The sequence below is a fragment of the Nothobranchius furzeri genome, chromosome 19 (assembly GCF_043380555.1).
Source record: "Nothobranchius furzeri strain GRZ-AD chromosome 19, NfurGRZ-RIMD1, whole genome shotgun sequence".
In the NCBI taxonomy this organism is placed as follows: Eukaryota; Metazoa; Chordata; class Actinopteri; order Cyprinodontiformes; family Nothobranchiidae; genus Nothobranchius; species Nothobranchius furzeri.
The window spans coordinates 12,729,317-12,751,464 of record NC_091759.1 but is presented as its reverse complement, the minus strand read 5'-3'; the positions used below and the strand labels follow the sequence as shown (position 1 = coordinate 12,751,464).

The 22,148-nt window shown below is 46.9% G+C and overlaps 2 gene segments (V, D, J or C); one reads left to right on the top strand and one right to left on the bottom strand.

The window, feature by feature from the left end:
- Positions 1–1,109: 1,109 nt before the first annotated feature.
- LOC139064216 (Ig kappa chain V region 3547-like) lies at positions 1,110–1,689 on the bottom strand. The segment is given in 2 exon segments: positions 1,110–1,444; positions 1,546–1,689. Coding segments are annotated over 2 exon segments (387 nt in total).
- Positions 1,596–7,292, top strand: LOC129157197 (Ig kappa-b4 chain C region-like). The segment is given in 4 exon segments: positions 1,596–1,647; positions 1,758–1,819; positions 5,729–5,855; positions 6,641–7,292. Coding segments are annotated over 4 exon segments (561 nt in total).
- Positions 7,293–22,148: the final 14,856 nt, after the last annotated feature.

Below are 22,148 nucleotides of genomic sequence, written 5' to 3'. Positions count from 1 at the left end.
CACAAAGAAGCATGAAGATCAAATATTTTTATTAGTAAATTAAAATTTATTTAGGCAATATTATTTATCCACTTGTTAGTATGTTCTATAGTAATTTGTACTTTTAGCCACAGGTCTTTCAGTTGCTTAAAAGATAAATGAAACTAGCTAAGTTAGCATATGATTCCTGAAAGCTGGTTCACTAAACTAAACAAATATATATATATATATATATATATATATATATACATATATATATATATATGTATATATATATATATATATATATATATATATATATATATATATAACCTGGATATGGTTGCTTCTCAGCCTTAAATAATAACGTCGGCGACGGACATTAAGCAGGTCATTAACTAAAAGTATAAAAGGAAAAAACAACAGATTTCTGGATCTATTTTCCCAGCTTGTTAGCCTGGTTGCCGCTCTCATGGTAACTAAGCAACTGGACCTGGGGGCGGGAATAAAACGAGGCTAGTACTGTCCGAATTCAGAGCCGCTGACTTCCGGTTTTAGCGGTCTAGCAAGGACCCGGCCTTGCTAGACCGGCGAGGACCCGTACTCACAAGCATCCTTCCTCTGGATTCGGACACACCCTGATAACTTGTTTATGAAAATTAATCAGTTTCTTTTTAAATAGTTTGTTATGCAGAGGTTTATTTGCAGAAAAGAGTGAAATGATGTAAAACAGAACGTTATTCATGTCTCATCTAATTAGGATCAGATTCAGGATAAATCTTCAAATCTTCTTTGCAATAATTTGTGACATTTTTACAAAAGTGACTGGATTTTATTCATTTTCTTCTAGTCTTCCTGAAACACAAACGGTTGAGTTTTTTTTATGTCCGCTAATTTCATTCTTTTCAGTTATTTATTCGTACGTTAAGTTTTTTCTTTCATTTAACAAAAAATCATCAACTCTTTAAAATCTAAATGGTTTATTAAATTCAGCACATTTAATTATTTTATATTAAGATAAAATATCATATTTAGTGTTTTGAAGGATGAAAGTGTTGCTACACATGTTTATGTCAACAGTGAACTGCTGAAGCTTCCAGCTGTTAGTTTCTGTTCAGCCTGACTGAGGGAGGTTTTTGTACGACGGGTTTTCACTGTGTGAACAGATACTTGCTGTTTATATAATGAAGACTCTGACAGTAATAAACTGCAGCATCTTCAGCCTGAACTCCACTGATGGTCAGAGTGAAGTCAGATCCAGATCCACTGCCTGAAAAACGATCTGAGATTCCTGATTGTCGGCTGGTGGCGAGATAAATGTGAAGTTTAGGAGGTTGTCCTTCTTTCTGTTGGTACCAGGATAAACGGTCATTGAAAAAAGCATCATGGTCAACATCCTGACTGGTCCTACATGAGATGGAGACGGAGCGTCCCACAGCAGAGCTCACTGCTGCAGACTGAGTCACTGTGACCTGACCTCTGGACTCTGAGGAGACAAAAGCAGAAAGCAGCTTGATGCTTTTGTGGGCTTCATTCCAGAGGGACAGATGTTCATAGAGGAGAGGAGTTGGATTCTCTGGACTTTACCTGTAAAGCAGCAGCAGAGGAGAGTCCAGATGAGGACGCAGATCAAAGTCATGGTTTTGATCAGGAGGATTTCCAAGTCTTCTGTTGTGATGAAGGACAGCTGTCAGTCATCCAGTCTTCAACTCTCAGGACTATAAACTCTCCCAGAGCACTGGAGCATGGTGCTGCTGATGCAAAGTCATGCTCTATGGAAATATGCTGACTCACTCCAGATAGGACTTGGATCAAAATGACGTTGTTGTGTAATAAATCTGCTTTTGGTTATTTCATGTTTGTATGTGGTTTTTTTATTGTATGCTAGGAGGTTTGCTGTGAAATAATTTTTCAGTGATGAAAATAATCATCAATCAGCAAATTATATGATTAGAATAATGAAAGATTTGACATTTGAACCCTCTCAGGCTCAAAATACGTCGTCGTCTCGTCTTCCTCTGCTTATCTGGGTCCGGGTCGCGGGGGCAGCATCCCAATTAGGGAGCTCCAGGCCGTCCTCTCCCCGGCCTTGTCCACCAGCTCCTCCGGCAGGACCCCAAGGCGTTCCCGGACCAGATTGGAGATGTAACCTCTCCAACGTGTCCTGGGTCGACCCGGGGGCCTTCTGCCGGCAGGACATGCCCGAAACACCTCCCCGGGGAGGCATCCAGGAGGCATCCTGACCAGATGCCCAAACCACCTCAACTGGCTCTTTTCGATCCGGAGGAGCAGCGGTTCTACTCCGAGTCCCTCCCGAATGTCCGAGCTCCTCACCCTATCTCTAAGGCTGAGCCCGGCCACCCTACGGAGGAAACTCATTTCGACCGCTTGTATCCGCGATCTCGTTCTTTCGGTCATTACCCAAAGCTCATGACCATAGGTGAGGATTGGGACGTAGATCGACCGGTAAATCGAGAGCCTGGCTTTCTGGCTCAGCTCCCTCTTGCCCACGACAGATCGGCTCAGCGTCCGCATCACTGCAGACGCCGAACCAATCCGCTTGTCGATCTCCCGATCCCTCCTACCCTCACTCGTGAACAAGACCCCGAGATACTTAAACTCCTCCACTTGAGGTAGGACCTCTCCCCTGACCCGGAGGTGGCAAGCCACCCTTTTCCGGTCGAGAACCATGGTCTCAGATTTGGAGGTGCTGATCCTCATCCCAGCCGCTTCACATTCGGCCGCGAACCTACCCAGCAAGAGCTGAAGGTCAGAGCTGGATGAAGCTAGGAGGACCACATCATCCGCAAAAAGCAGAGACGAGATTCTCCTGCCACCAAACTCGACACACTCCACACCACGGCTGCGTCTAGAAATTCTGTCCATAAAAGTGATGAACAGAACCGGTGACAAAGGGCAGCCCTGGCGGAGTCCAACCCTCACTGGGAACAGGTCCGACTTACTACCGGCTATGCGGACAAAACTCATGCTCCTCTGGTAAAGGGACTGAATGGCCCTTAACAGAAAGCCACCCACCCCATACTCCTGGAGCGTCCCCCACAGGGTGCCCCTGGGGACACGGTCATAAGCCTGCTCCAAATCCACAAAGCACATGTGGATTGGTTGGGCAAATTCCCATGCCCCCTCCATCACCCTTGCAAGGGTATAGAGCTGGTCCACAGTTCCACGGCCAGGACGAAAACCACATTGCTCCTCCTCTATCTGAGATTCAACTATCGATCGGACCCTCCTCTCCAGTACCTTGGCGTAGACCTTTCCAGGGAGGCTGAGGAGTGTGATCCCCCTATAGTTGGAACACACCCTCAGGTCACCCTTCTTAAAGATGGGGACCACCACCCCGGTCTGCCACTCCCTAGGAACTGCCCCCGATGACCACGCAATGTTGTAGAGACGTGTCAACCATGACAGCCCTACAACATCCATAGCCTTGAGATACCCAGGACGAACCTCATCCGCCCCCGGGGCTCCGCCGCTGTGTAGTTGTTTGACTACCTCAGCAACTTCTGCCCCCGAGATCGGACAGTCCATCCCCAGGCCTCCCAGCTCTGGTTCCTCCTCGGAATGCGCATTGGTGGGATTGAGGAGCTCCTCAAAGTATTCCTTCCACCGTCCGACTATAGCCTCAGTTGACGTCAGCAGCTCCCCATCCCCACTGTAAACAGTGTGAGCGAGTTGCTGCCTCCCTCTCCTGAGGCGCCAGACAGTTTGCCAGAACCTCTTTGGAGCCGATCGATAGTCTTTCTCCATGGCCTCACCAAACTCCTCCCACGCCCGAGATTTTGCCTCGGCAACTGCCACTGCTGCACCCCGCTTGGCTATCCGGAACCTGTCTGCTGCCTCCGGAGACCCACAGACCAGCCACGCCCTGTAGGCCTCCTTCTTCAGCCTGACGGCTCCCCGAACCTCTGGTGTCCACCAGCGGGTACGGGGGTTGCCACCACGACTGGCACCGGCCACCTTACGACCACAGCTAGCAACAGCCGCCTCGACAATCGCAGAGTGGAACAAGGCCCACTCGGACTCAATGTCCCCCACTGCTCTCGGGACGTGGTCAAAGCTCTGCCGGAGGTGGGAGTTGAAGACCGTCTTGACAGGTTCTTCTGCAAGGCGTTCCCAGCAGACCCTCACTATGCGTTTGGGTCTGCCAGGTCTACGCGGCATGTTCCCTTGCCATCTGATCCAACTCACCACCAGGTGGTGATCAGTTGACAGCTCCGCCCCTCTCTTCACTCGGGTGTCCAAAACATACGGCCGCAGGTCAGATGATACGACTACAAAATCTATCATCGACCTGTGACCTAGGCTGCCCTGGTACCAAGTGTACCGGTGGGCATCCTTATGTTCGAACATGGTGTTCGTTATGGCCAAACTGCGGCTTGCACAGAAGTCCAATAACAAAACACCGCTCGAGTTCAGATTAGGTGGGCCGTTCCTCCCAATCACACCCCTCCAGGTCAAGCTGTCATTGCCCACGTGAGCATTGAAGTCCCCCAGCAGGACAATGGAGTCCCCTGATGGAGCACTATCTAGCACTCGTCCCAGGGACTCAAAAAAGGGTGGGTACTCTGAACTGATATTTGGCCCATAAGCACAAACAACAGTCAGGACCCGTTCCCCGACCCGAAGGCGCAAGGAAGCTACCCTCTTGTTCCCCGGGGTAAACCCCAACACACAGGCAGAGAGTCTCGGGGCTAACAAAAAGCCAACCCCAGCCCTCCGCCTCTCACCCGGAGCAACTCCAGCAAAGTAGAGTGTCCAACCCCTCTCCAGGTCTCGGGTTCCAGAGCCAATGCAATGTGTCGAGGTGAGTCCGACTATATCTAGCCGGTACCGCTCAACCTCTGCCACAAGCTCCGGCTCCTTCCCCGCCAGCGAGGTGACGTTCCATGTCCCAAAAACTAGTTTTCTTGTCCGGGGATTGGACCGCCAAGGCTCCCGCCTTGGTCTGCCACCCGATTCGCATTGCACCGGACCCTTCATGTTCCTCCTGCGGGTGGTGGGTCCACAGTTGGACGAGCCCATGTATCCGGTTCGGGCTGGGCCCGGCCGGGCCCCATGGGCGAAAGCCCGGCCACCAGGCGCTCGCTCACGGGCCCCAACCCCAGGCCTGGCTCCAGGGTGGGACCCCGGTAACCCTCCGGGCCGGGTACTCCGACTCTTCGTTTTAACCGCCATGAAAGATCCTTCGAACCGCTCTTTGTCTCACCCTTCACCTAAGACCAATTTGTCATGGGAGACCCTACCAGGGGCACTAAGTGCCCCAGACAACATAGCTCCTAGGATCATTAGGGCACTCAAACTCCTCCACCACGATAAGGTGACGGTTCAAGGAGGAGAGGCTCAAAATAAGTTTTGATAAAAGGACCAACAACTAAGTTCTTCAGCGGTACTTCTGAGTTAAAAATGCTCATGAAACACATATGTGGAGTAACCAGGTAGGTTTTAATGGTGCAAATCTGCAACGCCTGCCTCAAGAGGGTTAAGGGATTGTTATGTCTTCATCCAGGTCTACTTTTCACATCTGAACAATTTTCCCTATTTTACAATATTTATATTGAAAGAATGTGAAACTGTTATTGATTATGTTGGTGGCAGCTCTATGCTTCCATTAGGATGGAGTCCAATTTAAATTGTTTAATTGAAAAACAACATTATTGTGAAGCAACAGCTCATATTTTGTTGTTAAGGTTTACTTTAAAGAGTTTATACTTAAGCATCAACAATTGTGCTGCTTTACAAATTTTAAAAGCTAAAACTGGAGAGTTTGTTTGTGTCAGACTCAGAGCCGTGTCTCTCTGAGGTTTTTGTACGACGACTCGACCAGTTTGTATCACTGTGGTGGACGTTTGGTGGAGGAACCAGACTGGATGTTGGAAGTAAGTTTAAATTAATTCTCTTCTGACTTTAAAATATTGCATTTTCATTGTTTTATTTCTTCTTATAAATTGATTCTATAACAGAAATATATTTTTAATTGCTTTAGAAAAATTATGATCCAAAATTATCATCATGGTTCTACACATAAAATTGTGTTTGATGTAACATGAATCGACTGTCTGAAGAAAAATGAACATAATTTATGTTTTAGGTGAAGTTTTATTTTGAAGGTTTGTAGTTTTAGTTCAGTGTAACAAACTCAGAGAGCCGTGACTCTCTACAGTCAGAGGTTTTTGTACGACGGCTCAGTTTGTGTCACTAGAACCAGAACCAGATTTCATGTTGGAGGTAAATTAAAATGATGTTAGAAACATAAATTTTTGTGTTTTTAAATAGTTTTGGTCTATGATGAGAAGCTAAAGATTTTAGGCTGATAGTTCAGTAGAGTTTTATTAATACTAGCAAGAGTCCGTTTGTGTCGTCTTCTATTAAAATGTACTTACCTCATTTAATATTTATTCAGTTATTCTGAATTAGGTTTAATATTTTGTTTTTAAATGGTAAAACAAACTCTGTTAAAATTACAACAACCTGTAAAAATATTTTATCCACTTGATTAAAAACTGATGATTCTCTTCTAGCTGATTAACTGACAGGTTTCTATAAAGGAAGTGAAACAAGGTGTGAGAGTCAGACTGGTGGAGCAGAAAAACATCTGCTAGAAACTTCCTGATGAGAAAAAGTCTAACTTCTTCTGATCTCTAACCTGATTGGTGTCTCCTAGGTGATACCCGTCCCATCCTGACGGTGCTGCCTCCCTCCAGTGAGGAGCTGCAGCAGGGGAAGGCCACGCTCATGTGTCTGGCCAACAAGGGCTTCCCCTCAGACTGGAGTCTGTCCTGGAAGGTGGACGGCAGCAGCAGCAGCTGGGAGGAGGACAGGAGCCCCGTGGTGATGAAGCACGGCCTCTACAGCTGGAGCAGCACCCTGAGGCTCACTGCAGACCAGTGGAGGAAGGTGGGCTCTGTGACCTGTGAGGCCACCCAGGGCTCCCAGTCTCCAGTCTCAGAGTCACTCAGGAGAGACCAGTGTTCCCAGTACTGATGGGACTCACTGTGATGCTGGTTTTACTTTGCTAACTCTTTCAGTTTCATTCATGTGGTTTTTCACCTGCTTAAATAAAGCTTGTTTTATAAGCATTAAACTCAAAATAAAGTCAGTCTCATTTGTTTGCTTTTCACTTATTTAGTTTATAACAGAAACATCTATTAAAGACATCTAGAAGGTTGTAAAATGTAAAATTCTTCTGTACCAAGTGTTGATAAAAATACTGATCTGTTCCTACACATCAAAATTATTTCATTACTTTTCTTTTTTGTTGGAAACAAAACAGGGCCAGATTTAGCCAGCCCTACAGAGGGGTGCAGGTAGAATATCGGGGGGGGGGGGGGGGGGGGGGGGTCCTGATGCTGCTATCATCATTACAGTTCTTCCATCCATATATCTATCTTTTCCTTTCATCCATTCCTTACACTACCTGCATTTACCCGGGCTTGGGACCAGCACAAATGGGACACTAGCTTGTTCCCTATTGGGGATGCATTAATCTTTTATCTATCTATCTATCTATCTATCTATCTATCTATCTAGCTAGCTAGCTAGCTAGCTATCCATCCATCCATCCATCCATCCATCCATCCATCCATCAGCTGCCGGGAGCTGCTCCAGGTGAGGTGGTCTGCCGCTGATGAGAGCTGGTTTCTTCGGAGGCTCCTGGACAACTTATGTAATCCGCTCTGAAGCGCTGTTGGAGTCCGAAGTTAAGAAGGAGGAAGAGGCTGAAGCTGCATCAGAGGCTACTGAGCCAACGAGGCAGCGTTTATCTTAACGTCTAGAACCTTCAGCCGGAGCTCCGCTGCTCTCCCGGCGAGGCGGAGAAGGAGCGGGTTCCGAACCGATCCACGACCCGGGAGGGGAGCTGGGGTCCAGCAAGGCGGACAGATAAGCCGTACACTCAGTTTAAATGTTCGCTGACTGAGTCACAAAATCACAGATAGGCTCCAACATCAGCTAGCAGGCCCGCCAGCAGGCCACAACCAGGCTCCAACAAGAGCTAGTGAAGCTACAGGAAAAGGCAGAGGTACAAGTATTTAGAAGATGCCGCCTAAAAGAAGTAATATCAATGAGGAAGAACTGGAGGACATAAAGAAATCTTTGAATTTTATGTCAGAAGAAATTACAACCATTGCAAAACAACAAAAATTGATAATCAATTTAATTGAGGATATCAAAGAATTAAGAAGGCAAAGTGAGGAAAATGACAAGAAGATTGCTATGTTGGAAATACGAGTGGCAGAATTGGAACAATATTCGAGAATATCAGATGTAATAGTAACGGGTCTGGAAACCAAGCACCAGACATATGCAAGAGCAGCAGCGGAAGAGAGAGGGGAACCGCCTGAGCAAGAGTTGCGCTCCCTGGAAGAACAGGAAATAGCCTTTTTTCAATAGTAAAGGTATTGAAATGGATAGTAAGGATATTGAGGGGTGCTGTACTCTTCCGAGGAAAAACAAGAATCAAAAACCTGCCATTATTATAAGATTTGTTAATAGGAAGCAGAAAAAATAGCTGCTGAAGAAAGTTGAAAGGAACGAATGTGTATGTTAATGAACATCTAACCAAGAAAAATGCAGATATTGCAAGACAAGCAAGATTATTAAGAAAACAGAAGAAAATACAGTCAACCTGGACATCAGATTGTAAGGTGTTCATTAAGTTAAATGGAACACCGGAGCAGGCAAAGGTCTTAGTCATTAAAGAGCTGAAGGACCTGGAAAAATACGGCTGATAAAATCTAAGGCAAAGCATGGGGATGGTCGATGGTACTTTTAATGAATTGTCAAATAGGATGGTACTTGGCCTAGACGAAGTACTGTTAGAGGTGATGGCATGTGGATAAGATATATGATAAAGTCAGATGGCTGACAGATTTCAAGTAACAAATCAAATGGATGTTGAAACTGGGACATTGGGGTATGATAGCAATATAGATCCTGACTGTAATTTTTTTACTAAAATGTTAAAGGACTGTAATTATTATACAATGGAACAATTTAAAAGGCACATAGAGTGGGGTGAGAATATAACTATGGTTCATGTCTATGGTAGAAGTCTATATGTGTCATGTTCTGTGTCCCTTTGTTCCCTAGCCCTCCAGTTCCCACTCCAGGTTCTCCTTTTGTGTTTCATGGCGCCCTCATGTGTCCTTTGTCTGCGTCTTTCCCCATGTGTCTCCTAATGTTTCTCCATCCCTCTCTGGATTCCCTTTTGTGTTCTCTTAGCGCCCTCGTGTGTCCTTTGTCTGCATCTCTGTTGTGTGTCTTAAGTTATAGCCACAGCCTCTTGTTCCCCAGTTCATAGTTTGTGTGTCTCAGTATGTGTATGTGTTTGTGTGAGTTCTTCCCTTAGTCTTTAGGTTTAGTTTTGTGTTTTACATAGTGTTAGGTTTATCTGCCCTCCACTGGTTCTCTTCCCCATCCAGATAATTGTTGTCACCTGCCTTCCCTCCAGCCTCACTCCACACACCTGCTTCCTGTTTCCCTAATTGCTCCTCCCTGTCTATATAAGCCCTCCTTGTCTCTGTGTTCTGGTCGGTCCATTAATGTTTGCTTGTTGTTCTTGTCAGCCTCGTCTCGTTCCTGTTCCCAGCTTCTAGTGATTCCAGTGTTTTCCAGTGTTTCTAGTTCCTTGAAGGTTTTTGATTACTCAGTTTAGATTTTTGGATTTTTTGGTTTGGGCTCCCTGCTTCTTGGACTACTCCTAATAAAGGATTTTATTTTCATCATCCACCTCCTGCCTCGTTCATCTGGTTTTCTGCATCTTGGGTCCTAACCTCCTGCTCCTAAATCGTGACAGAATGGACTGACCCACACAGGACCCAGCGGGAACTCCAGGTACACAGGAGATCTATTACGATGGTGATCCAGACCTTTGTGTGGAGTTCATTCGGAACTGTGCCCGTTGTTTGGACTTGAAATCCTCAGAGTTCGACAAGGTGTCGTATATGGTGCTTTGGTTGAGGGGTAAGGCCTTGCAGTGGGTTGCTGACCACTTTGACATAGAGGATCTTAGGGCGGTGTCGTTTTGGGACTTTGCTGCATTGCTCCTCCGCACTTTTGGCCGAGATCCTCCTCCACTAGTCGCTCATGCCACCTCAGCATCTCAGATGAGTTACACCGCCACACCCTCACCAGGTCCTGACAGCGCCACCACTTACTCTCCGGTGGGCTGTCATTCCTCCTCAATTCCTGCCAGTGTCCTCTCCATACCTCAGCTGAGCCAAGGAAAACCACGCCGACGACGCCGCAACCCTCCTGCTCCGGCGGTGGTCCCGGTGGACGCATCGCCTCCTGCTCCAGCGGTGGTCCCGGTGGACGCATCGCCTCCTGCTCCGGCGGTGGTCCCGGTGGACGCATCGCCTCCTGCTCCGGCGGTGGTCCCGGTGGACGCATCGCCCCCTGCTCCGGCGGTGGTCCCGAGGGTCGCATCGCCTCCTGCTCCAGCGGTGGTCCCGAGGGTCGCATCGCGTCCTGCTCCAGCGGTGGTCCCGAGGGTCGCATCGCGTCCTGCTCCAGCGGTGGTCCCGAGGGTCGCATCGCGTCCTGCTTTGACTGATGAGGTCCAAGAGGTCCCGGCCCAGCCTGTCCAAGAGGCTCCGGTCCAGCCCATCCATCTGGACCCGAAGTCGATGGTGGTCAACGGCTCTTCCTGTTCCGAAGTCGACGCCCCTTCCTGTTCCGAAGTCGTCGCCTCTGATGACGTCCCCTCTGACGACGTCGCCGCCGCCTCTGATGACGACATGTCCAAAGTCGTCGCCTCTGATGACGACATGTCCAAAGTCATCGCCTCTGATGACGTCCCCTCTGACGACGTCGCCGCCGCCTCTGATGACGACATGTCCAAAGTCGTCGCCTCTGATGACGACATGTCCAAAGTCATCGCCTCTGATGACGTCCCCTCTGACGACGTCGCCGCCGCCTCTGATGACGACATGTCCAAAGTCGTCGCCTCTGATGACGACATGTCCAAAGTCGTCGCCTCTGATGACGACATGTCCAAAGTCGTCGCCTCTGATGACGACATGTCCAAAGTCGTCGCCTCTGATGACGACATGTCCAAAGTCGTCGCCTCTGATGACGACATGTCCAAAGTCGTCGCCTCTGATGACGACATGTCCAAAGTCGTCGCCTCTGATGACGACATGTCCAAAGTTGTCGCCTCTGATGACGACATGTCCAAAGTCATCGCCTCTGATGACGTCCCCTCTGACGACGTCGCCGCCGCCTCTGATGACGTCCCCTCTGACGACGTCGCCGCCGCCTCTGATGACGTCCCCTCTGACGACGTCGCCGCCGCCTCTGATGACGTCCCCTCTGGCGACGTCGCCGCCGCCTCTGATGACGTCCCCTCTGGCGACGTCGCCGCCGCCCCTGATGACGTCGCCGCCCCTGATGACGTCGCCGCCCCTGATGACGTCGCCTCCCTTGATGACGTCGCCTCCCCTGATGACGTCGCCTCCCCTGATGACGTCGCCTCCCCTGATGACGGCTCTCCTGATGTCGGCTCTCCTGACGACGTCGCCTCCCCTGATGTCGGCTCGCCTGACGACGTCGCCTCCCCTGATGTCGGCTCGTCTGACGATGTCGCCTCCCCTGATGTCGGCTCGTCTGACGACGTCGCCTCCCCTGATGTCGGCTCGTCTGACGACGTCGCCTCTGGTCTGATGTCTCTTCTGTCTCTAGTTCCAGTGGTGATTCTGAAGGTCGCACCGGTCCAGCCTGTCCACGAGCCCCCCGTCCAGCCTGTCCACGAGCCCCCCGTCCAGCCTGTCCACGAGCCCCCCGTCCAGCCTGTCCACGAGCCCCCCGTCCAGCCTGTCCACGAGCCCCCCGTCCAGCCTGTCCACGAGCCCCCCGTCCAGCCTGTCCACGAGCCCCCCGTCCAGCCTGTCCACGAGCCCCCCGTCCAGTCCGTCCACGAGCCCCCAGTCCAGACGTCAATGCCTCCAGGCCGGAGGTTGACGCCTCCCGTCTCGGGACCCTGCTCTGAAGTGGACGTCTCGGGGCCCTGCTCTGAAGTGGACGTCTCGGGGCCCTGCTCTGAAGTGGACGTCTCGGGGCCCTGCTCTGAAGTGGACGTCTCGGGGCCCTGCTCTGAAGTGGACGTCTCGGGGCCCCTGCTCTGAAGTGGACGTCTCGGGGCCCCTGCTCTGAAGTGGACGTCTCGGGGCCCCTGCTCTGAAGTGGACGTCTCGGGGCCCCTGCTCTGAAGTGGACGTCTCGAGCCCCTGCTCTGAAGTGGACGTCTCGAGCCCCTGCTCTGAAGTGGACGTCTCGAGCCCCTGCTCTGAAGTGGGCGTCTCGAGCCCCTGCTCTGAAGTGGGCGTCTCGAGCCCCTGCTCTGAAGTGGGCGTCTCGAGCCCCGGCTCTGAAGTGGGCGTCTCGAGCCCCTGCTCTGAAGTGGACATCTCCATGTCCCCGTCTCAAGTCTCCCAAGTCTCAAGTGTCCCACTCTCCCCAAGTCTCAAGTGTCCCACTCTCCCCTGTCACAAGTCTTCCAGTCTCCCCAGTCTCAAGTGTCCCACTCTCCCCTGTCACAAGTCTTCCAGTCTCCCAACTCTCAGGTCTCCTAGTTCCAGTCTCCCAGATGCAAGTGTTCCAGTCACAATCCCCGTCTCCAGAGATCCTTCGCCGGCCCCCTAGACTTCTCAGGTCCCGCCTCCTGGTTCCCCGTCGCCGGCCCCCACGACTCCTCTGGTCCCGTCTCCTGGTTCCCCGTCGCCGGCCCCCTAGACTTCTCCGGTCCCATCTCCTGGTTCCCCGTTGCCGGCCCCCCAGAGTCCCCTGGTCCCTGGACCCTCCTCGCCCACCCTTGTGGGTTGTTTTTTGGTCCGGGCCCTCCTCTCCCGCCCTGTGGTCTCTCGTGTCCTGTTTTGTCTTTGTCTTTTGTTTCTGTTTTTGTCTTGTTCTGGTTTTGTGCGTCTGGTATCCGCCCTTGAGGGGGGGGTACTGTCATGTTCTGTGTCCCTTTGTTCCCTAGCCCTCCAGTTCCCACTCCAGGTTCTCCTTTTGTGTTTCATGGCTCCCTCATGTGTCCTTTGTCTGCGTCTTTCCCCATGTGTCTCCTAATGTTTCTCCATCCCTCTCTGGATTCCCTTTTGTGTTCTCTTAGCGCCCTCATGTGTCCTTTGTCTGCATCTCTGTTGTGTGTCTTAAGTTATAGCCACAGCCTCTTGTTCCCCAGTTCATAGTTTGTGTGTCTCAGTATGTGTATGTGTTTGTGTGAGTTCTTCCCTTAGTCTTTAGGTTTAGTTTTGTGTTTTACATAGTGTTAGGTATATCTGCCCTCCACTGGTTCTCTTCCCCATCCAGATAATTGTTGTCACCTGCCTTCCCTCCAGCCTCACTCCACACACCTGCTTCCTGTTTCCCTAATTGCTCCTCCCTGTCTATATAAGCCCTCCTTGTCTCTGTGTTCTGGTTGGTCCATTAATGTTTGCTTGTTGTTCTTGTCAGCCTTGTCTCGTTCCTGTTCCTAGCTTCTAGTGATTACAGTGTTTTCCAGTGTTTCTAGTTCCTTGAAGGTTTTTGATTACTCAGTTTAGATTTTTGGATTTTTTGGTTTGGGCTCCCTGCTTCTTGGACTACTCCTAATAAAGGATTTTATTTTCATCATCCACCTCCTGCCTCGTTCATCTGGTTTTCTGCATCTTGGGTCCTAACCTCCTGCTCCTAAATCGTGAGAATATGCAAACTTTCAATTTATTAAAGCATATATAGCACAGTTTAATCAACCATTTGATGTGATAGCAATATCAGAGACTTGGATAAACACTGGAAAAGAAGAGGATTTTGAGATGGAGGGATATGAGTTCCTCCATCTAGATAGGACAAATAAAAAAGGAGGTGGGGTGGCACTCTATGTTGATAAAAATTTAAGGTTTGAAAAAATGAGTAAAATGACGAGGGTGGTAGATGGAGTGATAGAATGTATAACAGTGGAATTATATATGAAAAAAAAGAAAAATATCATTGTTAGTTGCATATATAGAACACCAGGATCAAAGATTGAGACTTTTAAGGACATTATGGAGGACTTGTACACAAATCTGAATCAGAAAAGAATGTTTATTTGTAGAGACTTTAATATTGATTTTTTGAACCTGAATCATAATAAGAGTACTGAAGAATTTATTGAGTCAATGTATTGTATGGGAGTATTTCCCCTGATAACAAGACAGACGAGAATAACCACTCATGGTGCAACTCTATTAGATAATGTTTTTACAAATGTAATGGAAGAAACTATAAAAGGCGGGATATTGATAAATGATATAAGTGACCACTTACCAGTTTTTGTAACTTATGACTGTTGCTATAAAGTTCATAGAAATGTATGCAAGATGATATATAAATCAATTAGAACAGAAAAGACAATACAGTGTCTCAAAAATGAGTTAATAAAACAAGATTGGACTATTGTATATAAACACAAGGATGTCAATAAAGCCTATGAGGCATTCTTATGTATATTCAAGGCCTTATTAGAGAAAAATAGCCTACTTATTGAAGTCAACAGGAAAGACAAGTATACAGGAAGGCCATGGATGACGAAGGGAATGCGAAATGCCTGTAAAAAAAGAACACTTTATATAGAGAATTCATTAAAAAGAGAACTACGGAATCTGAAAAGAAATATAAAATGTATAAAAATTAATTAATTAACTTAATGAGAACTTGTAAAAAAGAATACTTCATCAAAAAGTTAGAAGAAAATAAAGATAGCATGAAAGGGATATGGAATGTATTAAATAGTTGTGACAGCAGTGTCTGTCACCTCAGGGACATGGTCTGCTGGTAGTGTTTGTTTTCTGTGTTCTGTCCAGGATGACTGGTTGATGTGCACACAATCAGTCTTCTGTTTATGAATACGTGTGTTAATTTTGTACTTCTATTTGAGGTACCAGTGACTTGGAGTTTCCCATGGAGTCTCACACCTGCAGCTCATCTCCTCAGGAAGCCTAATCAGCACTCCGGGGATCTACCAACTCCCAAGGGAGGGGAGATTCATGTTTTTGCTTGTGTTTAATTTAATGTAGATATTTTTCTGTTATGGATAGGGAGTTTGTAATTATGATTTAGTTATTTCAGTTACCTGAATTGATTAGACTGGTTAGTTTGTGTGTGAGGATGTGTGTGTTAATTGTATGTTAATTGTTCCCCTCTTGTATGTAGAGTGGTCTGATCAGCCACTATTTAAGTTGAACCTGGTGTGTCTGAATGTCTTTAGTTTTTCTGGATAGAGTGTCTTGTGCTGTGATTAGGTCAAAATTCCTGTTAACTTTGAAGCTGCTCCAAAATAAAATGGAGTTTTGAGTCTCATGAGCAGTGCCTCTCTGGCTGGTTTGTGCAAGTCCCTGACAATAGTATAATAAGAAATGCACCAAGGACTAATGACTATCCTGGGTATTTTATGGAAGGGACAAATACTATTAGCAAAATGAACGAAGTAGTAGATGAATTTAATGATTTTTTGTACATATAGGGCCAAAACTAGCTGCGGAAATAAAGGTTGATGTGATAGAAAGGGAGACTGGAGGAAACATTGAAAGGAATGCAAGTTCAATGTTTTTAAGAGCAGTGGAAGAGAAGGAGATATATGATATTGTCAGTGGACTTAAGAACAAAACAATTACTGACTTCCATGATGTTGATATGGTAACAGTAAAGAGAGTAATTGATGGTATTGTAAAACCGCTACAATATATTTTTAATTTGTCTTTCCAGGAAGGGTTTTTTCCACAAAAAATGAAAGTAGCAACACTTATCCCCATTTATAAATCAGGTGAAAAGCATTGTTTTACAAATTATAGACCAGTGTCGGTACTCTGCCAGTTTTCTAAGATACTGAAAAAACTATTTCTAAAAAGACTTGATAACTTTGTGGATAAACATGATCTGTTGGCAAATTGCCAGTATGGGGTTAGAAATAACAGATCAACAGTTTTCCAATCCAATCCAATCCAATTTTATTTATAAAGCGCATTCACAAGGCATTACAACCAAACAAGGCGCTGTACACTAAAAATGTTGGTTAATTAAACAGGCGTTATATAAACATGTCGAACACAGATAAAAGATAAAAAGGAAATACAACAAAATTCCCAAAAATAACAGCTAAAAATCATTAAGACACAGGGTGAAGTAAAAATAGGAAGAAAAAAAAACATTTTACAAAGAACCTCAATAATACGGAAGTCGATAATTGTGGAGTCAGTTTATAAACAGTGCAAATGTCAGTGAGGTCCATAATTATGTTGTATAAGCTAGGTTGAAGTAGTGAGTTTTCAGGCGTGATTTAAAAATGCTAGCTGTTGGTGCTAGCCTCACTAGCAGTGGTAATGCGTTCCACAGCTTCGGTGCACAGACAGAGAAAGCCCTTTCTCCACGTCTTTTTAAACGCGCATTGGGAACAGCTAGGAGGAGCTTATCTTCAGACCTGAGAGCACGCGGCGGGTTGTCGTAATGGACCAGTTCACACAGATATGGAGGAGCTTGATGGTTCAAGGATTTGTAAGTGAGAAGCATAATTTTGAAGTTTATCCTGAAGTGCACGGGCAACCAGTGGAGAGATTTCAGAATTGGAGAAATGTGTTGTCTTCTGTCAGCTCCAGTCAGCAACCTAGCTGCTGAATTCTGGACCAGCTGAAGTCTAGAGAGAGCTGCTTTACTGATGCCATATAAGCAGGAGTTGGAGTAATCCAGCCTTGAGGTGATAAAAGTGTGGACCACCGATTTCAGAAGACGTACACTCAGGATGTGCTTTAGTTTTGAGATGCGTCTTAGTTGGTAAAAACATGATTTAACTGTGTTATTGACCTGGGCAACCATCTTCAGAGCCTGGTCCATTTTTACTCCAAGGTTGGAGATTACAGAGGATACATTAGGTGAGAGATAGTTGAGGTCAGGTTGTTGAGTTGCCGTGATACTGTTAGGACTGAAAACGATTAAGTCAGTTTTGGAGTCATTGAGATGGAGGAAGTTGTCAGCTAGCCATTGCTTGACCTCAAAGATACAATCAGACAGAACTTACGTTGACTGAGTTGGCTTAAATGAAAAGTAGATTTGACAGTCGTCAGCGTAAAGATGGTATGAGACAGCGTGCTTTCTGAAAATGGCTCCTAAGGGCAGTATATAGAGGTTGAACAGTAACGGGCCGAGTATTGAACCTTGTGGGACACCCCAACGTAGAGGCTGTGACTCTGATGAACAGCCGTCCAACATGACCCTAGCAGACCTGTTACAAAAGTATGACCTAAACCAATCCAGGGCAGTGCCTGAAATGCCAGCCCAAGTGTGAAGTCTTGTGATCAAAATGTCATGATCGATCGTGTCGAATGCTGCAGATAGATCCAAAAGTACCAGAACCACATGGAAACCTGAATCTAAAGCCAGAAAAATGTCATTAAACACCCGAACGTGAGCAGTTTCAGTGCTGTGCTGTTGTCTAAAACCAGACTGACAGGTGTCCATTACCTGATATTAATTTAGATGGTTCACCAACTGTGCATAGACTACTTTCTCAAGGACCTTAGATAAAAACGGTAATTTGGAAATTGGTCGTAGATTAGAGTAATCGGTGGGATCGAGGCCGGGTTTTTTCAAGATTGGTTGTAGAACAGCGTGTTTAAAGGCACGAGGAACTTCAGCCAATGTCAAGCTACAATTTATAATGCGTAGCACGTTATTGCTAATTAAAGAAAACACCTCTTTCAGGAGTCGAGGTGGGATAACATCATCTGGGGAGCCAGAGGGTTTCATGGCTGCAACAGTTTTTTCTAGACAGGCCAAAGAGATGAGCTGAAAGCTTTGAAGTTGCCCGTGAGAGGGGATAAATGAATCTGGAACATGGTTGGTTTGGTGAATCTGAGCTCTGATTACACTAATCTTATTTAAGAAAAACTGCAGGATTTGGCTACACAAGTCAGCGGACACAGAGTAAAATAGATTTTGAACTGGGGAAAGCACTGCATTTATGGTGTTATATAACACACCTTGATTGTTTGAATTAGCCGTGACAATGCTGGCAAAAAATCGATTTCTCGCTCCTCTGACTACTTTTTGATACTGAGACCAAGCCTCTCTCATGGCCTCAAAGGATACAGTAAGCCTGTCTTTTATCCATTTACGTTCCAGTCTCCTGCAATTTCGTCTCATGGAACGAGTTTGTTCGTTCAGCCATGGGTCTGACTTGGATTTCTTTCGACTTGATTTTAATGGAGCGACAATATCCATAGCAGCCAGGCAGGATGAATCAAGCACATGAAGTGATCCCTCAACTACAGAAGACGCAATAGTAGAATCATATGGAGCTGCGTTAAGAGGAAGAACAGCAGCAAAATCTGCAGCAGTATTGGGTGTGATTACACGAGAGAAGCTGGGACGGAAATATTCAATACGAGGGGCATAGTCCAATTTCAAGTTAAACAAAACTGGTGAGCGATCAGAAAAAGTTGCAGGTAAAATGCCAAGATCACAAATTTCCAGCTCATGACAGAAAACCAGGTCAAGTGTGTGTGTATGACCATGTGTGGGGCCATTAACACGTTGGGAGAAGCTAAAAGAGTCAATGAGATCTAGGAAATCCCTTACCAAAGGTTTGTCAAGACAACAGATATGAATATTAAAATCACCAAGCAAGAGTATTTTTCCATATCTACAGGAGGCTTCAGCCAGAAAAGCTGCAAATTCATTTAGAAAATCCATATTGTAAGGTGGTGGGCGGTAAATGAGAGCACATAATAATGTAGGAGAACGACCCAATTCAAATAAGCTCAATTCAAAGGATAATGGAGTTGATTGAGGGGTAATCGGTGTGCAGATAAGATCTGATTTGAATATAGTCAATAGGCCACCGCCCCTGCGATGTGCTCTTGGAATGTTAATGAAGGAGCATCCAGGAGGTAACAGTTCGACTATTGAGGCTGAATCCCCAGGGGTGATCCATGATTCAGTGGTGCATAAAACATCCAGGCTATTGTCCTGGAAGAATTCCTTTAAAATAAAAGTTTTATTTACAACCGATCTGGCGTTGATCAGCGCAAAGCGAGTCGACTGAGTATCCGATTGTAGAGAAAGTCCGTTTCCATCAGATCTTGCGACATACCGCAGGTTGGCGGGATTTCTTCCCCGCTGAGTGAGCCGGCCAGAACGAGAGCAGCCGAAACGCGCGTGGGCACCCGGCCGGCGAATCATCCTCACATCCCACGCGCTCATGCAGCTCCCCGCTCCGAGAGCTCCCAGCCGGCAGGACATCCTCGTTTCAGACGCAACCATGGAACATTCAGTTCCATGTGCTCCCGGTAGCAGCGAGATCGGCCCAACGCAGTTGAGATGACGCTGGATCCGGCACATCACAGTCACGGAGCAGCGCTCCGATATGGCCTCGCCGCGCTGGATCCTTCGGAGCTGAACGAAGAAGCCGCCTCGCTTCCCCCGTTTCCTTCTCCACGGTCTCCGAGGCAGCGGCAAACCAACAGGCATCACAAGCCTGAAGGCTTGGCTAATATCAGACTCCAGCGGCGGTGGGAACGCATGGGGCCCTAAAGTTAGGTTAGCGTCAGTCTCCAGCGGCGGTGGAAAAGCGGGTCCCGCAGTAGAATACTGGAGGTTGTCCATTCCAGACCGGATCGAGAGCAGGAAGTCCCGATCATACACCAGCAGAGAATGAACACTATATATCGAGGAAACCATAAAATAGAAAAGAAAAACCATAGAATAGAAAAGAAAAACAAAAAAGGTCGGGAGCCGAGCAGACACGCAGCCGATCAAGGGCGCCATCTTGAGATCTCTGGCACTGATGGATTTAATGGAAGAAATAAAGGAATGTATGGATAACAAGAAGTATGCACTTGGAGTTTTTCTAGATCTAAAAAAGCATTTGATACCGTTGACCACAAAATTTTAATAATCAAACTGGAGAAATATGGGTTTAGGGGTGTGGTATTGGATTGGATAAAAAGCTATGCGATGAATCGACAGCAATATGTACAAATAAATGAGTTTAAATCTGAATTGAGTGTGGAGCAAGGGCGTCAGTTTGTTTTCAGAATTGCTGGGGACAATAACCATACACTTGAGTGGGGTTTAAAAATTGCTGGGGACAATAAAGTAGGCTAGCACAGGGGTCGGCGGCTCTGGAGCCGCATGCGGCTCTTCCATCCATCTGATGCGGCTCTCTGTGATTGTAAAATAATGAATGGATATTTAAATGAAAAGCTTTATATTTTACTGCATTAATTTTACTGCATTAATTTTACATCTGTATGCCAATTCTAAATGTAAAGATTGTCAGCGTAAACCTGAACAGGTCCAACCCGGTCTTACTGTGAGACCGGGTTGACGCGTCACGCTTGTGCGTAATCATATGCACTTCCTGAGCTGGAGGATGTCAGATTCTGGGCTTCTCCTCAGACAGGTTCCTGGATGCGTCGCCACATTGGAGACAGGAACAAGCACTATTCAGCCAAAGTTTCATAATCAGGTGTGGCAGTGTGAGTGTCCTGTCACAGTGTCTCGATAGATAATGCACCCTGGCTACTTGGCCAAGGGGTATTCCCTTTGGCTGACTGGTTAGAGCGTATGACTCTCACCCGGGAGTCTGGGGATCGAATGCCGCCCGGGCCTTCGTTTCTCCACCTTGCCACATATTGACGGATAAACTCAAGGATGCTGGTTGTTTTGAAAGAATTACCCCGACTCACACTGATGCGCATGGATGAGCTGACATTTTAATGGTTGCGCACATCGCAGAGGTAACTTGATTCCCATCAGAACATCAGAGCTTTATACTGGACACTGTTCAGCGCGGCTCGGAGTGCCCACGGTGGACAGTGGGCTGAAGATCTGAGGGGTTCGCAGCGCAGCGCAGAACCACGGTGCATGCCATAAGATTTCCTCCCACTGAAGCGGTCTGGAAACCCGGTCTCTCTGAGGGATGTGTCACTTGGAAAAATGTTCTTTTTATGAAATGATGAAACTTTGGCTGAACAGCGCTTGTTCCCGTCTCTAATATGGAGACGTATTACGCATCCAGTCTGAGGCAGAATAGCGTCTTCAGCTCATAAAGCACCTGTAGAGACATTTGATCACGCACAAAGTTTATGTGGAGCAGAAGCGGTCGGGCCACGGCAGGTGAAATGTTCCTAGCCTACATGAAGTGTAACATTAATATGTTACTGGACACGCTGGTCTGGTTGGTTAGACCAGTGTTTGAAGTGGAAAACACACACACACACATACACCAATTAAAATAATGCTGATAGCGTGGACTAGAAGCCAGGTGATGGTTTACGTATTTAAATGATGATCAGGCTGATGTAAAATGTAATCTCCATCCACATCCAGACACAATTATCCTCTATTCTTTCTCTAGTTGCTCTGCTCTTGTCTGGGCTGATGTCGCTGATGGTGCGCGGCGCGCCTAACTAGCAGCTGATGCACATTTTACGCATTTGGAGAGGTGGGCTGGAAGCTTTGCTTTTACTCAACGCACAGGTGTAGACTACATATTAATGACAAATGAATGAAAATTAAACTGGGAGTTTTTACTTCATATTTTAGAAATTAAAATGACGGGGGAACACATTTATGACGTCTTTTTAAACGAAATTTTCTAGCGCGACCTGCCTGCTTCACTAAGTCACTGCTTATTAAGGTCCATCCAAAATTACCATAGCCCACCCAAAAATGAAAACCTGGCGCCGCGCCTGTTATAAACCTCTGCAAATTATTGTTCTTCACTTGATCAAACTCAGACTTTGTACAGCTAATGTCAAGATGTAAAATTATGAATTCAGTCGAGCTCTTCCGTCCCTCCATCTCCTGATCTCCTTGAACCCGACATTGGCTGTCAGAAGTGGAGGTGAAGAAGGAGATGAGGCAAACAGAGTGAGTACGACATAAAGAAACCAGACTGGTGTGGAGGTGAGCAAAACAGAAGGAAAAGTGTGGGTGTTGAATCCCCCACGGATGTGACGCCCATGCGAGCGACCGGTACCGGCTGCTGTCACCTGGTTGTGAGCAGCTCTCTGCTGTCTGAGGGTAGGCCCCGCCCACAACGCTGCGTCTGCTGTGGCTCCCAGTGTTTTCTTTACTGTGGGAAACGTGTAATAATGGCTCTTTGATGGGAACAGGTTGCCGACCCCTGGTATAAGATCTGAGCTGGTAAAACA